This window comes from Aegilops tauschii, chromosome 3 (assembly GCF_002575655.3).
Source record: "Aegilops tauschii subsp. strangulata cultivar AL8/78 chromosome 3, Aet v6.0, whole genome shotgun sequence".
Taxonomy (NCBI): domain Eukaryota; kingdom Viridiplantae; phylum Streptophyta; class Magnoliopsida; order Poales; family Poaceae; genus Aegilops; species Aegilops tauschii.
In genome coordinates, this window is record NC_053037.3 from 492,580,279 (window position 1) to 492,593,150 (window position 12,872).

At 43.5% G+C, this 12,872-nt stretch overlaps 1 protein-coding gene across 1 annotated transcript; it reads left to right on the top strand.

Annotated features, from left to right (window-relative positions):
• Nucleotides 1-11,138: 11,138 nt before the first annotated feature.
• Nucleotides 11,139-12,657, top strand: LOC109752822 (RING-H2 finger protein ATL78). Its single transcript, XM_020311751.4, has one exon. The coding sequence runs from the start codon at nucleotides 11,351-11,353 to the stop codon at nucleotides 12,107-12,109; it is 759 nt and encodes a 252-aa protein (XP_020167340.2). The 5' UTR covers nucleotides 11,139-11,350; the 3' UTR covers nucleotides 12,110-12,657.
• The last annotated feature ends 215 nt before the right edge of the window (nucleotides 12,658-12,872 follow it).

Genomic DNA, 12,872 nt, shown 5'->3' on the forward strand with positions numbered 1-12,872 from the left:
ATGAAGCAGAACAGATACCCGCAGTAACCACCAGGGCTGAACACCAATGCAACGAAAAGGAAAAGATATTGGATGAAAAAAACAAGAACCTAGTCGTGCAACAAACAATTGCCCTGATGGATTCATTAGAACAGCTCAGACAATTTCAGGACATAGTTTGCACAAGGTACCTGACAGACAACGCGACCCTGCAGACACTAGAGCAAGAAGATCCAGCAGCCTCAAGTAGACTAGCCGATGCCAACCGCACAAATGAAATGGTAGCCACAACAGAACCAAGAGAAAGGAGAAAAAAAGAAGAAGAAGACGAAGAGAGGAAGAGAAGAACAAAATCGAGGGACATAGGCATTGACAAGAACAAGATAAAGCGGCAAAAACAGGTAAGTAAATAGTAATGCATGGTGCCATACGCACCCTAAAGCAAACCCCTGTTTTCATACCTCAACTGAAAAGAATTGCCTCAATGCTTTCAGGAATGTACCAATAGCACGCCAGGCCAAGATGAACTCCAACAGCAGGATGGTGTCAACAACCCCAAAAACACAAATGAACTGAACAAACAAAGCAACCTCACAACAGACAATGCTACAACAACAACTACCCCAACACAAGCACAAGATACGATCAACGTCAGAACCTGTGAAGAGGTCAGTATGAACATCCATTTTTCCTTTCAAAACTAGATAGAGTTATAAGTTAACTGACAAACCTCCAACAAAATATAGACTCAACTGAAGAACAATCAAGTCAGCAGCCCCGCCAACCAAATGCAAGACGCTAACCCATAATCAACCGTTAGCATAACGAACGACAAAGAAGAAGAAAACAACAAGGAGGAGGTAAACTTCCATACCCAGTATTACCCACACCGAAAGATCATAAATGGCAGGAAAGAAAGTGAACCGCAAACTCATATTGTTTGATCTCCAGGTATCACAAGCACTGCAAGCCCAAGAGACAACCCGTGTTGAAATTGAACCCCATAGTGAACCTCAAACAGACGAAGGCGTCAAAGAACAGGAACTTTGTGTACAAGAGATTTCCAGCGCCACAACATTGCAGATCACCATCACAAGTACAAAGGAGAAAGTGCAAGACATCCCAGCCGATGAGAAACAAGAGACTGTTATACCTGACAAAGAAATAGTAGATGCAGGCACAAATAACCCAGTCATTAACACGAAGGTAAAATTTCAACAACAACAACCACTTTTCAAAATATTTTTATGGTGTCTGAACTACCTAATACACCCCGCCACGGCAATACAAAGATTATAAGGGATGTCTCACCCTTTTCTTTGAACAAATGCAGGAAACAAACGAGTACGCTGATCTCGAAGATCAAGAACTTCAAACAACAACATCTGAAGAGGTGAGGTTACAAAGCTCAGACACAAATGAAGTTCAATCTATAATTTCAATTTTTATTAAACAGGAAGAGGAAGCATGCAAAAGCACTGGCATAGACATTCAACAAGAAAAACTAGAGGACAACACGAGACAAGGAGAAGCCATAGTACAAGCAGTAGACAGTCCTGCAACTCCAGAGATAGAGGTCTTATAAAAAAATTGTAACTGAACAGTCAGAGTGCACCCATTTCTTAAATATTTTTTGTGTTGGTGCAGGCACAAGGAGCTCAAGAAACCATCAACAATCAAGACCATCAAACACAACCAAAGGAGCCTAATGAACAACCTGAACATGTTCTTCAAACGATAGAAAATAATGCCACTGAAGACCAAGCCACAAAAAATTCACTCACCTACGAGAGACAGGGGCAGCGTCAACGACTGAAAAGGTAAACTTACGAAACCTGCAACTATGAAATTATAAAATTGCTACGTGCACAATCAAATAAACTCAAACCTACCACATTTGTATTCAGTCCAATGGACTCTCACTTTGCCGCCTCTATGTTTGAACAGCTGCAAGAAAAAAACAAGATCAGTGACGATGAACAGCAAAATAAAGAGCAAGAGAAGGACCCAAAACCACCACTGAACGAAAAATCAGCAGTAACAACAACAAATACAGAGGTGAAAACACATAAAACCTCTTCATGAACTTATAGTTCAAAAACACGCATTTGACATTTCACTACTTTCCTGCATCGCAGAGAGAGGAGACCAATGAGCAAAAGGAGGACACTGAAGAAGGGCAACATGTTCTTCAAAAGGCAGTCATCAACGTAACAGAAGACCAAGCCCCAAAATATTCACTCACCGAAAAACACGCAGCAGAGAGGGCAGCAGCAACAACGACTTAAAAGGTAAAGTTACATACGTTGATCCTATCAAAGTATAAAATAGCTATGTGGAACCTCAAATGCACTGCCACTTAGCCACCTGTGTGTTTCAAAAGCTACAAGACAAAAATGACGGCAGCGGCGATGAACTACAAAAGAAAGAAGAAGAAGATGCCCAAAAACCCCCACTCTACGAAGAACAAGCACAACATTCAGCAACAGCGATTGAGGAGGTAAAGTTACATAAGCTGATTCTATGAAAATATAAAATCGTTCCATGAGAATTAAAATGCACTCAAACTTAGCCACCTTTATGATTGAACAGCTGCAAGACAAAAACCATGACAGTGACGATGAACACCAAAACAAAGAATAGGAGGATACCCAAGAAACTACACACGACAAAGAACGGGTGGAACAGTCAGCATCACCAACGACAGCTCAACAGGTGAAGTTGCACAAAATATTTCCACAAAATTACACGACTTAATCACAATCAAAATAGCTCAAACAACGCACCAAACACTTTGCTATTTTCCCATAACAGCTGCTATAATTAAAATAAAGTAGCAAGTTAAATTATTTCAATGCTTTTTCAATGATAACGCAGAAACACGAAGAAGGGGACCACGGAGATACAAGCAATGAAGCAGACACACACATTGTTCCAGAGAAAGAAGCAGAAACCATCGAAGAAAACCCTACACCGTCGTACGATGCCAATTCCCCTGGCAGAGAGGTCAGTGCCAACCAGGTCGAGACTGAAAAACAAGACGGAAAAGACCACCAGCAAGACACGACGGTTGACAAGGAAAAACATGATGCTAAGAAAGACACAAACGACTCAAATGAGGATGCAGCAAAAACTGAACAAAAGGGTACAATGCAAAAAGAACAACATAACATGCCGCAAGAAGCAGAAGGAGAACAAGAAAGGAACAAGACTGGACATGACATATCTTCTAGCATCGAAGCAGGCAAGACAATAGAAACTTAATTGCTATCTTGTGATCTTGTGACTTGGAATTATTTACATTAAATTCAAGATAATCGCAGGCACAATGGAGAAAGGGGACAAAGATAGTGATTCCGTCAACAAAGCCATCGAAGACCTGTACAATGCTGTATGCAAGCCATGGACACAGAGAGAAATGTAAGTTCATGCAACTAACACAAAACACATTATTACACACGATCATTTTGACTGTATCATGTGTAAACTAAAACATTTTTCTAAATATACTTTGCAGGGATGAGCTTTTCATTACAACGAACAAGTTTGATGTCAATCTAGGCCATGTCGTCGAAAGCTTCAAGGTCGGTAAATTAGTACGCATCGAAGCAATCGAGCCCATGCTAACAATCTTGAGAAAACAACTAAATGGCACATGGAGAAAGATTCTATCGTTAGCAACACTGTAAGTAAAGATCACGGCAAAAGAATCAAGTTTAAAACAATATATATGACTTTATAAATAGATAAACTTCCCCTATAACTGAACTTACAAATTCCCTTTGTGTATCTGTGACAAAACAAGCAGCACTCGATAAAGGAAGCCAACGACGAAGATCCAATGTGCTACAGAAATAATGATCAAGAACACATTAGAAAAAAATTAATACCTGCCTGGCTTAGATCATTTTTCAACATGCAAGAAGAAGAAAAACTGCAAGATTATAACATGGTAAGCAGATCAGCTTGCGTGTATATTGTGCAAAAGTTCTCATTTTATTTTATGTTTCTAAATATAAGAAGATTTCCAAATATTTTCTTTTTATTTTTTGTTTTGCAGTTCCTTCTACCATGTTCATTGCGCGGGTTTGAGCAAGACAAAAATACAAGTCATTACTTCACCATTACAGTTAACATGCAAAAACAACGCTTTGAACTCCTTGACTCTTCAACTGCATATCTAGGCACAATATAATTCTTTAACAATGTAACCAGCAAATTAATGAAAATATGGAAGCACGTAAGCACAGAGCTACAGCTTTCACAAAAAAGCATCGACCATTTCAAAAGGGTCAAACTGCAGGTGCCACTTCAAGGAGAAGACACGTAAGCACTTCCAACATTTCACTTCTTTCTTTTTTTCAATGCAAGATTCACTACTACAATTACTGAAATAATCATGTTCTTTCATCTTTTCAATGCAACAATTACCACTACCATTGCTCCAAAAATTCTCTTCTTTCCGTTTGTTGAATGCAACAATCTTACTAGTACCATTCCTCTACATGCAGAATGGACTGCGCATTCTATATGTACATGAACCTGAAGCACTACTCCAATGATGAAACAGCAGCAACCTTAGAGCCAGAACAAGTACCAGAGTTGAGGAAAAAATTCTATATCAACTAATCAGTCAACATAGAGGGAATACCAAAATGTCATTAATCAAGTGTACAACAGGTTAGTCTTTTCAGAAACTAATCCTTACAATTTTGTCACACTAGAAGAAGTAATATTCTTTTTTTAATTATTATTTTTTGATTCTAACAGATATGCTGAAGTATGAAGTCGATATGGGAGACAAAGAAATGCAACAGACAGAATGTTGCGTACTAGAAGAGTTTCCGCCAAATCCCGAGCCAAAAGAACATATTATGCATGCGACAACCACAAAAGAGCATGAAGTTATTGATATATCTAGTAAACACAAAGAGGTTATGGATGTCAGCAGACACGCCGTCGCCCAAGAATCTTGCACAGACCACGAAGAAAAGGATCAACCAGTAGAACCAGATCAACCACCACCAGACGACAAGATACCACACCATGCTGAAGAGCAAACGGACGAGCAAAATATCAACAGCAATACCCCGAGCACATAGCAACTTGAACAAACAGGCACTGATTTAAAAGAGGATGGCACAAGCAACGACGTACCAAATACACAAGAACAGGTTTCCGAGCAGAAGAAACAACCTGTTCTTCTTCAAGAAGAAACAAGCTCGACAAGCAATCAGCAAGGCACCTCCAGCACCATCTCTCTGGAGTTCCTAAAACCCAAAACAATGGAAAAGCACGACGAAGTTGATGAATTTCTTTCAAGCCTTAACCCGCTCCAACTAGAGGAATACAACGAGCATGTAAAGATGGGCGTTGGATTCGATGTAATCAAAACATGGCTGAATGACCATGAAAGCTATGAATTCAACAAAGATCCCACGCCGTATCTGACAATCTTGCAGCAAGAATCAGGAGAACATTCAATGCCTCAATCATCTGAGAACAGCTCAGACAAGAAAATCTCGGTCAAGAAGAGACCGGTAAAGCCTTCAAGAAAGCTGCATGGAAAAATTCCTACTTTTGTCCCAGGAGATTTCAAATTTATGAACAAAGCCAGAGCACTTCATGAATACCTATTCAGCAAAGAAGGACAGGACGAATGCGGAGAGTAAGTACTTTCTCTTTTCACAACAAAAAAACAAAGAAATGTTGCCCCTTTTAAAACCAACCTAACTAATGTATAAACTTTTTCTGCTTGCAGTCTAAACGTATATATTAGCTCGAAGCGACCCGATTGGATTATAGGAAAACAAATGATGGAACAGCTACGGAAAGGAGATCATGGACAGATGGAGGGATCCATCGCAAACGCATTGTTCGAAGAATGGACAGTGCAGCAACAATACAACACAACCGATAGAGCCATACTTCCCGCAGAATTTGCAAACGTATCAAGTCCAGTTTGACAAAAAAACACTGCATCATTTCAGTGATTACAAAGATTGTACTAAAAACTAGAAAAAAAATTGGCCGCAGATCGTGCTCGGTGTTAAAATTGGAGAAAAAGGAGGACTAGCAGAATTCAATGAGGACGAAGCATTGAAACAGTTTGCACCCCTTGTAACAGGGAAGGAACTTTTAAAGAAAAAGCTGGTAAGTTAATAGAAATATACAAACATAATTCATTTTTCCTACAGATTGCACATTTACATGTCATTTAATTCTCCTGACAAGAATGAACTTTAACTCACTCTGTCTCCAAACACCGCAGATTATGATACCTCACAACACAGCTAAACACTACACACTGTACGTGCTCAACAAGTACACGAGCTCCATCGACATACTTGACTCACTGAATTACAGAGACGGAGACGGAAAGAATACATGGAAAACACACCATAAGGATCACCCAGAACTGGTACGTCAATTCAACCTTGTTTTCTAATTGGTTTTCCAATTCCTGCATTCCCTTGTTTAATGCCAAAACCCAACAATAACACCAAACCGTAATCACAGATTAAAAGGATGCATGCACTCATGAAGAAGTATTACGGCGAAGCGGAGCTACGAGCCAACGGCGAACCGAACTGGTCGAGGATAGCAGAAACACCTTACAGAGTTTGCGTGCCAAAACAGCAGGGTACCCAATGCGGACACTTCATGGTTCAATTTGCAAAATACTGGAATGGCATTGATCTCATAAAAGATGATGAGGATTTCGATGTAAGTGAATAGTAAGAGAGCAACAATTTTAATTTTTACAAGCAGCACTACTTGAATACTTCAATTATCTCATGAAAGAAAAATAAAATAATATCCAATGACCTCCATGCAGCAAATAAACGTAGATGCCGAGTGGAAACCAGAGTTCCTTTTTACAGCCATATTTGGTGAAACAAACCAAGTAAAGTGCGAGAAACTACCTGGAAGAATCAAAGAATTCAAACCAGAAACTTCAAAGTTCTTTTCCACCAACAAAGGTAAGAAAATCATTTCTACTTATCTTTTTTTTGTAATAACCTACCCATCCTACGGTTCACCAATGTCTTTCGTATCACAAGAGCTTACATATTACATATCTGCTTCCACTGACAGAAACAGATGAAACTAAAAGGGAAAAAAGACGAAGCACCAGTCCATACCCAAAACATTCTCATTGCTTCCAACACACAACGGAGGCGTCCGACCTCTTTCATCTAGTCATGAGCGACAGCTGGCAGGAAGAATACAAAAAGTAAGTTGTTTTCTATTGCACCTCAAAAATAGTTGGACAGAGGCCAAAAATAATGTAAAAATCTATTTCTCACTGACCGTGACCTCCAAAATTATTTAATCTCCCCGTCGCAGCAAAACTATATTTAGGCGCATCCGCAGGGACAGTGAAAGCACGCAACTTACTGGAGCCCAACTGAAGGCAGTATTTGGTCCAAGACCAGCACAGACGAACATACCACATCATATGGAAAAGAGGGTCCTCGATGACATAGCAGAAATCTGGGAAAGCAGACAAGAATCAGAACAGAGTGACAGAGTAATATTAGGCCCAAACTTTGCAGAGGTAAACTTTTAAAAAGCAAAATCTTGTCTATATTGCAACACCTACTCTTTTTATATTGTTACACAACTCTTTTTTCTAACAGTTTTTTTCATCGTAATTATTGTTTGCAGCATATATTGGATTTAAAGGAACACAAAACTACTATTAAAAAATTTAAAAATGAATTGCAAAAAAGAAAGAATCAGCTGGTTCCCATGTATCTCAAGGAAAAACAACGGAAAAAGCTCTCAACAGCAAACATGGTAACAACCCTTTCCTCCATGACAAAATCTCAAAATATTTTTTCTATTAAATTACTTTATATTAAACTGTCATCTAAGCAACAAGTATTTTGTACGCAGATATTCGTTCCAATGGAGAAGCATGACCGCTATGTACTATATGTGCTGGACAAATACAAACACATAGTTCACATTATTGATCCTCGAGAAACGACTCCAGAGGAATTTGAGAAAGAAAAGATAGACGTGGATAAATTGGATCTAAAAGAAGCATCTCGAGTTCTTCAGGAAAATGGATATGCTAAAAAAGAAAGAGAAAGACAGTTTCAGGAATATCAAGTTCATAAGTCGGCACTCGTAAGCATTTATACATAACAATTTTTTTCAGTTTTACAAGTTGCAATATTAAAACAATTAATTACAAAATGCAATATTCCCAGGTACCTAGGTTTAAAGAAGTCTTCAATACCATACTAGGACAAACAATGAATGCCAAGGGTACAAGATGGAAGACTCATACCGTGCAAGATGTTCCAGTGGTAGAAAAGGGAGAATCAACATTTGCTGTTTTAAAGCTTGCATTCCTCTACAATGGTGAAAAGTTTGTCGAAGACCTGGAAGATTTGACAGTAAGTTTATATAGATTTACTTATAAACAACTTATATGCACAAACTCTAATAATATACTTCCCTTCTCGGCAAAATTTCACAGGATGATGTCGAAGACTGGAGGGCAGAGGCAATGTACATTCTCTTAAGTAGCGAGATGAATCAAGTCAAAGCTAGTGAAATGGGTGACGAGATTAGCAAGATCTTGAGCAAAAATGAAGACTAAAACTTTTGATTTAGCCCGCGAGGCTAATTCTATCTAGACGTGACAAAAAAGTTTATCAATAACTCACATTTCTATGTAATGTAGTTAGAAATTGCGTCTTCATGTTGAAAAGATAACTATTTCGACAACAGTGCCTCTTACATCATTAGAGAGTGCCAGTAAACTATAAACAACAATGCCTCTTCTTATTTGTACGACAGTAGTGACTCCCAAAACGAACCCTTACGCGTGACTCTGGAAACCACCCTCCCGTGCCTCCAGAGGCGACATGGCCTTGTGCCACCAAACCCTGGGTCACCATGCCTCCGGGCAATATCCACACACACACATACCCTTACGCGTGACTCTGGAGACCACCCTCCCGTGCCTCCAGAGGTGACATGGCCTTGTGCCACCAAAGCTTGGGTCACCATGCATCCGGGCAATATCCACACACAAATACCAAGAACGCCTCAACCGTGGCTAGCTCCTATGCACACGTGACTTCACATGCTTCAAACCCCGTGCCTCTGGAGGCAACATACCAATGACTTCACATGACTTCACATGCTTCAAACCCGTGCCTCCGGAGGCAACATATCAATGCCTTCGTAGTATACACATATGTGAATGCACGCACGAACCTAGCTCATAAGCAGACATGACTGCACATGCTTCAAACCCGTGCCTTTCGAAACAAAGCAGCTTGCCTTTTGCACAACCTGCTATATAAAAATTAAACAAGCAGGTTCCCTCGCGCCGGAGGCACCGTGCCACACCATGACGTACAACGCGCCGCACGAACCAGCACACCACACGACCAACACACACTTCGACCTATGCCCCCGCTTCAAGATGTTTATGAAAATTGAACGAGCCGAAGGCGAGCCGGAGGTTCCCTCGCGCCGGAGGCGCCGTCTCACACCACGACGTACAACGCGCCACACGAACCAGCACGCCGCACGACCAACACACACTTCGACCTATGCCCCTTCAAGATGTTTATGAAAATTGAACGAGCTGGAGGTTCCCTCGCGCCGGAGGCGCCGTCTCACACCACGACGTACAAAGCGCCGCACGAACCAGCACGCTGCACGACCAACACACACTTCGACCTATGCCCCCCTTCAAGATGTTTAGGAAAATTAAACGAGCCGAAGGCAAGCCGGAGGTTCCCTCGCGCCGGAGGTGCCGTGCCACACCACGACGTACAACGCGCCGCACGAACCAGCACGCCACACGACCAACACACACTTCGACCTATGCCCCCCCTTCAAGATGTTTATGAAAATTGAACGAGCCGAAGGCGAGTCGGAGGCGCTTTTCTTCAATTTAGTAAAGTTATTATACACCCGTAGTCCCCGCTCGTAACTACCCCATAAATCTCCATTACCCGGAAATATAGTGGGAACAAAAAGGGAAACGGGAAAGGGAAACAGGGAACCAACCGCGCGAGCTGGTATTTTTTTTTGTGTTTTCGCGCGGAAAGGGAAAACGGAAAATTCTGGTAGTTCGAGGATGAAACTGCAAACCGCACCAAACCACCGGAAAGGGAAAACCGGGAACCAACCGTGCAACTGGTTTTCCCTTGCGGGAGTGCTCCACGCGCGACAGTTGTCACGCGCGGAGCACTCCCGAACCGCTCGTTACGAGCGCTCCGAATGAGCGCTCGTTAACTAGTTGCTCCCATAAGATTTGAAATGTAGTGAAGGAGTTATTTGGGTGAGGTGACATTGGGCCCATGAACGCACGATGTTGGCACAGCCCAGCCCATACATGCCGTCCCTCCCGACCACTCCCACGCGAGAAGCACTGGCGCCAACAGAAACTGAAAGCAGCCGGCAAGAACGACAGAGAGAGACACATCGGACGCCACGAGGTCGAACGCGGCCGGCACCGAACCAGCCGCGTATAGACAAGTCAGCAGCATGCTGGCGCCCGCCGATCCACTTGTCACCCGCTGGCGCGCTGGCAGGTCGCGGTTAGTGGAGGCTCCAATGACAAGCAGGATTATGATCGTGAATTTTTAAAAATTAACTAGTCGCTAATGATGGGCGTAAGTGCGGTCTGGCAAATCCCTTCCTACTTTTCGAGTTTCCGGAGCAAGCTACCCCTCTTGGCACATCGTGGCCCTACGGAACTCGTTTCAGACAGGCAGCACTGTCGGCATGTTGTGGTTTTGTATCTATCTGGAGTACTTGTGGACATAAACTAGATGTAGCAAAGCATAGTGGTTTTGCGTCTATCTTGTGTACTTGTGGACATAAACTAGATGCACTGAAGCATAGTGGTTTGCATCAAATTGAACCCTGAGAATGTTTGAGAACTTGTGCTTTTCGCTTGAGACAACGACACTGTAGCACTTGCGCCACACTAACCACCCTGCACTACTACGAAAGGTACCCTACTTGATTGTACCTGAAAACCATGGGCCATGCCCATGCATGGCCGATGCTCCCATGCGCATAGTAACCATATTTGCATGAAAGGAGATACTAGCTCTGCGTGTGATTTGAGGTGTGGCCTCCGAAGGCGTTACAGTGTTCTGACCGATGCTCCAATACGCACAGTAAGAAAGCATTTCGGTGTTCTAGTCAAAAGCTTCTCCGGATTTTGCCGCCCGTTCGGAATCGCCACCCAGCGAAGTGCATCTTTCTTATCTCCCTGAGTGACTCGGCTGCTCCACATTCCACGAAACATCTCCCTCATCGATCGCCTGCAGCATATACACAAGGCCCACTACTGCGATGGCGACACGAAATATTTTGAAACAAAATGCCATGCACATTGTCCCCCTTCAGCTGCTATATAAGCGGCTACTCGCCGCGCCACAAGAGAACTCTCTCGCTTGTCGAAAAAAAGACACACGCACACGCACACGCAGGAGTACAGGAGACAGTAGAGGCTGCTACAATGGACATGGGACGCATGCATGCCAGGAGGCTTCTGTCGCACGCCGCGGCGACGCCGGCGGTCGCGGCGCCCGGCCCGTCCGGGCAGACGCCGCCCTCGAGCCCCTTCGGCTCCGTGGACGCGACGGTGATCTCGATCCTGTCGCTGCTCCTCTGCGTCCTCGTCGTGGCGCTCGTGGTCCGCGCGTTCGTCCAGTGCGCGTGCCGCGTCACGCGCCGCGTGTGCTACGGCCCGGCGGAGGCCCCCGGCGACGCAGAGGCCGGCGGCCTGGAGAGGACCGTGCTGCACGCCGGCGCCAGCGCCGGCGGCAAGAAGAAGCGGGCGGGCAAGGGCGCCGCCATCCGTGCGATCCCGACGATGGAGTACTCGGCCGAGATCGAACTCACCGTGTGCTGCTCCACCGAGTGCGCCATCTGCCTCGCCGACCTGAAGCAGGGCGAGCGCGTCCGCGTGCTGCCGCGCTGCCACCACGGCTTCCACGTCCGATGCATTGACCGATGGCTCTCCGCGCGCCAGACGTGCCCCACCTGCAGGCAGGAGCCGTTCGCGCCGCAGGCCCGGCCCGAAGAGGCGGCCGCCGTGCAGGTGCACGTCGACGCTGCACAGCTCGAGATGGTCTAGACAACCTACATGCGTGAAAAATCGTTCGATGAAAATTGTACAGTACTAGTGAACGGTGGAAAAAAAATATGAATAGTGAACAATTTTGCAGCTTTGTTGTCGTCTGTGATACCGTGGTCGCTCATCCTTATTTTTATATTTGTTGAGGCAGTAGAAGTGACCCGGGTCCGATGAAATGAGAGGCGTGTGAAACCACATGGGTAAACTTTTGTGCAATTTATGTTTTTGGGATATTTTTATATGCAAATTATGCCTTCTGTTGGACAACGATGTTCAGGCTATCCTGGTGACCAGGTTCGTTGGTCCGACATGAAGAAAGTTGGAGTAGCAAATTATCTGAAAAAAAAATAGAAGTGGCCCACTAGAGCACTCAAGACATCCGGCCCAAGTACTGCTAGTGTTTGTTTTTATACGGTCATCCCTTCAAGCGGCCTAGCCCATTAGCTCATTTTCTTTTCTCGCCCTTCTTTTCTCGCACGGTGCATACACAGGCATGTTCAGAAAACATACACACACTACCCTAAGAAAAAAGAAACATACACATACAACGAAGACATACCTCTTCTTTTAAGGGACGAACCTATGAGAAACCATAAGTGGCAGTTATATGGGTTCTTGAGAGCATGTCAACAAAGGGTAGTGCAACCAGATATGTTTCTGCTATGTTTGGCTCAATGGGATAGATGGTGTATACTTCATTACCACTCCCTCTATTCTAAAATGATTGAAGTTCTAGGATTGACTCAAGTTGTTTTTATAAAGA